The 2,647-nt window shown below is 63.9% G+C and overlaps 1 protein-coding gene across 1 annotated transcript in view; it reads right to left on the bottom strand.

Annotated features, from left to right (window-relative positions):
• Positions 1-2,294, bottom strand: part of LOC106897386 (chromodomain-helicase-DNA-binding protein 3-like) — a 132,178-nt gene extending 129,884 nt beyond the window's left edge. Inside the window, exons 1-2 of the mRNA XM_014957981.1 lie at positions 2,210-2,294; positions 747-1,231 (exon numbers count right to left, since the gene is read on the bottom strand). Of these exons, the coding sequence (XP_014813467.1) occupies positions 747-1,231; positions 2,210-2,294 (570 nt within the window). The remainder of the gene's footprint in view (positions 1-746; positions 1,232-2,209) is intronic.
• Between the last annotated feature and the right edge of the window lie 353 nt (positions 2,295-2,647).

Raw genomic sequence — 2,647 nt, 5'->3', positions numbered from 1 at the left:
CCCCCATCAGCCACCCCAGGACCCCAACAGTCAGCCCCAACCCAACCAGTCACCCCCAACCCTGTCAGCCGCCCTCAACGCAATCAGTCACCCCAAGACCCCATCAGTCACCCCAGACTCCATCAGTCACCCCCAGACCCACTCCCCAACCTTGTCAGCCACCCTGAGACCCCTGCCAGCCCCCCAACAGCAACCCACAACCCCATCAGTCACCCCAGGACCCCAACAACAACCCACAACCCCATCAGTCACCCCAGGACCCCGTCAGCCACCCCCAGACCCCGTCAGCCACTCCGAGAGTCTGTCACCCATCGCCTGACCCCGTCACCCGTCCCCAGACCCCACCAGCCACCCTGCGAGTCTGTCACCCATCCTCAGGCCCTGTCCATCATTCCCAAAACCTGTCACCTAACCTCAAACACTGTCACCCATCCCCAGGTCCCGACAACCGTCCTGAGAGGTTGTCACCCATCCCCAGACCCCATCCATCATCCCCAGACCCCGACAGCCATCCTGAGAGGTTGTCACCCACCCCCAGACCCCGACAGCCATCCTGAGAGGTTGTCACCCACCCCCAGACCCTGTCAGCTCTCCCCAGACCCCGTCACCCAACCTGAGAGACCGTCACCCATCACCTGACCCCATCACCCACCTCCAAACCCCATCCATTACCCCCGGAGCCCATCACATTGTCCCCAGACCCCGTCACCCGTCCCCAGAAGGACCCCGGTGTCCGGGGAACTCACCAGTTTTTTCCGTTTCCGTGGTTTTCCGGGTTTATTTTCCTTCTGCTTCCGGGGGCCCCGTTTCTTCTTCTTCACCCCCAGGGCCCCCTCGAGGCCCCGCAGCAGCTCGTCGTCACCATCTGCGGGGACGCGGCAGCCTGAGCCACGGGGACGGGGGACAGGCAGGAAGAGGGGTGACAGGCACAGGCGGCCACAACCGAGGTCCCCTCTGTGGCCACCCACCCACTGAGGCACACAAAGATGGGTGACAAGGACAGGCGGCCACAACCCAGGTCCCCTCCGTGGCCACCATGGTGGTGGCACGCAGCAAGACAGGTGACAGGAACAAGCAGCCACACCAAAGTCCCCTCCACAGCCACCGGGACTGTGACACACACACAGAGGTGGGTGACAACCACAGGTGGCCACATTGAGGTCTCCTCTGTGGCCACCAGCACGGGGACACACAGAGGTGGGTCTCCCAAACACAGCATCTCCCAAAAACACTCAGCCCAGGGGACACCGCTGTCACCGTGGCAGTGACCAACCGCTGGTGAAGGGTTCCCCAACCATTCATCCAGGTGACAACGGTGTCACCATGACAGTGACCAACCACCAGTGCACAATCTCCCAACCGCTCACCCAGGGGCACACCGGTGTCACCGTGACAGTGACCAACCGCTGGTGAAGGGTTCCCCAACCATTCATCCAGGTGACAACGGTGTCACCATGACAGTGACCAACCACCAGTGCACAATCTCCCAACCGCTCACCCAGGGGCACACCGGTGTCACCGTGACAGTGACCAACCACCACTGCACAATCTCCCAACCACTCACCCAGGGGGACGCCAGTGTCACCGCGACAGTGACCAACTGCTGGTGAAGGATTCCCCAACTGCTCACCCAGGGGGACACCGGTGTCACCGTGACAGTGACCAACCGCTGGTGAAGGGTTCCCCAACCATTCATCCAGGTGACAACGGTGTCACCATGACAGTGACCAACCACCAGTGCACAATCTCCCAACCGCTCACCCAGGGGGACGCCAGTGTCACCGCGACAGTGACCAACTGCTGGTGAAGGATTCCCCAACCACTCACCCAGGGGGACACCGGTGTCACCGTGACAGTGACCAACCCCTGGTGAAGGATTCCCCAACTGCTCACCCAGGTGACAATGGTGTCACCGTGACAGTGACCAACCACCAGTGCACAATCTCCCAACCGCTCACCCAGGGGCACACCGGTGTCACCGTGACAGTGACCAACTACCATATGAGGATTCCCCGACTGCCCACCCCAGGTGACACCGCTGTCACCGTGACAGTGACCAACCGCCGACAGCGGTGGTGGATTCCCCCTCCCTTTCACCCTAGAAGCCCTACCGTCGCTCCGCTCCGCCTGACGGTGACCAACCGCCGGCAGAGGGTTTCCCAACCGCTCACCCGGGGGGGACGCCGGTGTCACCGTGACAGTGACCAACCGCCGGCAGAGGATTTCCCAACCCCTTGGCCGCGGGCCACCGGCCTCCCCGTGCCGGGAGCCACCGAGTAATCCCCGAGGACCATCCCCGGGGCGGTGACACCTACATCCGTGTCACGGCCTTGGCTGTCCCCCGCTGGTGGTTTTTTGGCAGCCGGTCGGGGTGAAACCCCGGCGAGAGGTGTCACATCTGCCCGCTGGCTCTCGCAACGAGCTGGCACGTCCTCAGCCCCGCGCGCGCGCGTGTGTGTGTGTGTGTGTGTGTCTCTGTGTGTGTGTGTGTCCCCCCCGGGCGCCGACGTCACCCCGGCCGCCCCCATAAATCACAACCGGCGCTCGCTGACAGGTCCCAGCCGCCCGCCGGCGGTCAGGGCCACGCTCGGCGCCGGGGAGGGAACCCCCGGTGTCCCCGGGGCCGTGGGGGGGGGACGGGGATGAG

Source organism: Calidris pugnax, unplaced genomic scaffold (genome assembly GCF_001431845.1).
Source record: "Calidris pugnax isolate Ruff unplaced genomic scaffold, ASM143184v1 scaffold392, whole genome shotgun sequence".
In the NCBI taxonomy this organism is placed as follows: Eukaryota; Metazoa; Chordata; class Aves; order Charadriiformes; family Scolopacidae; genus Calidris; species Calidris pugnax.
This window is presented reverse-complemented; position numbering and strand designations above follow the sequence as displayed.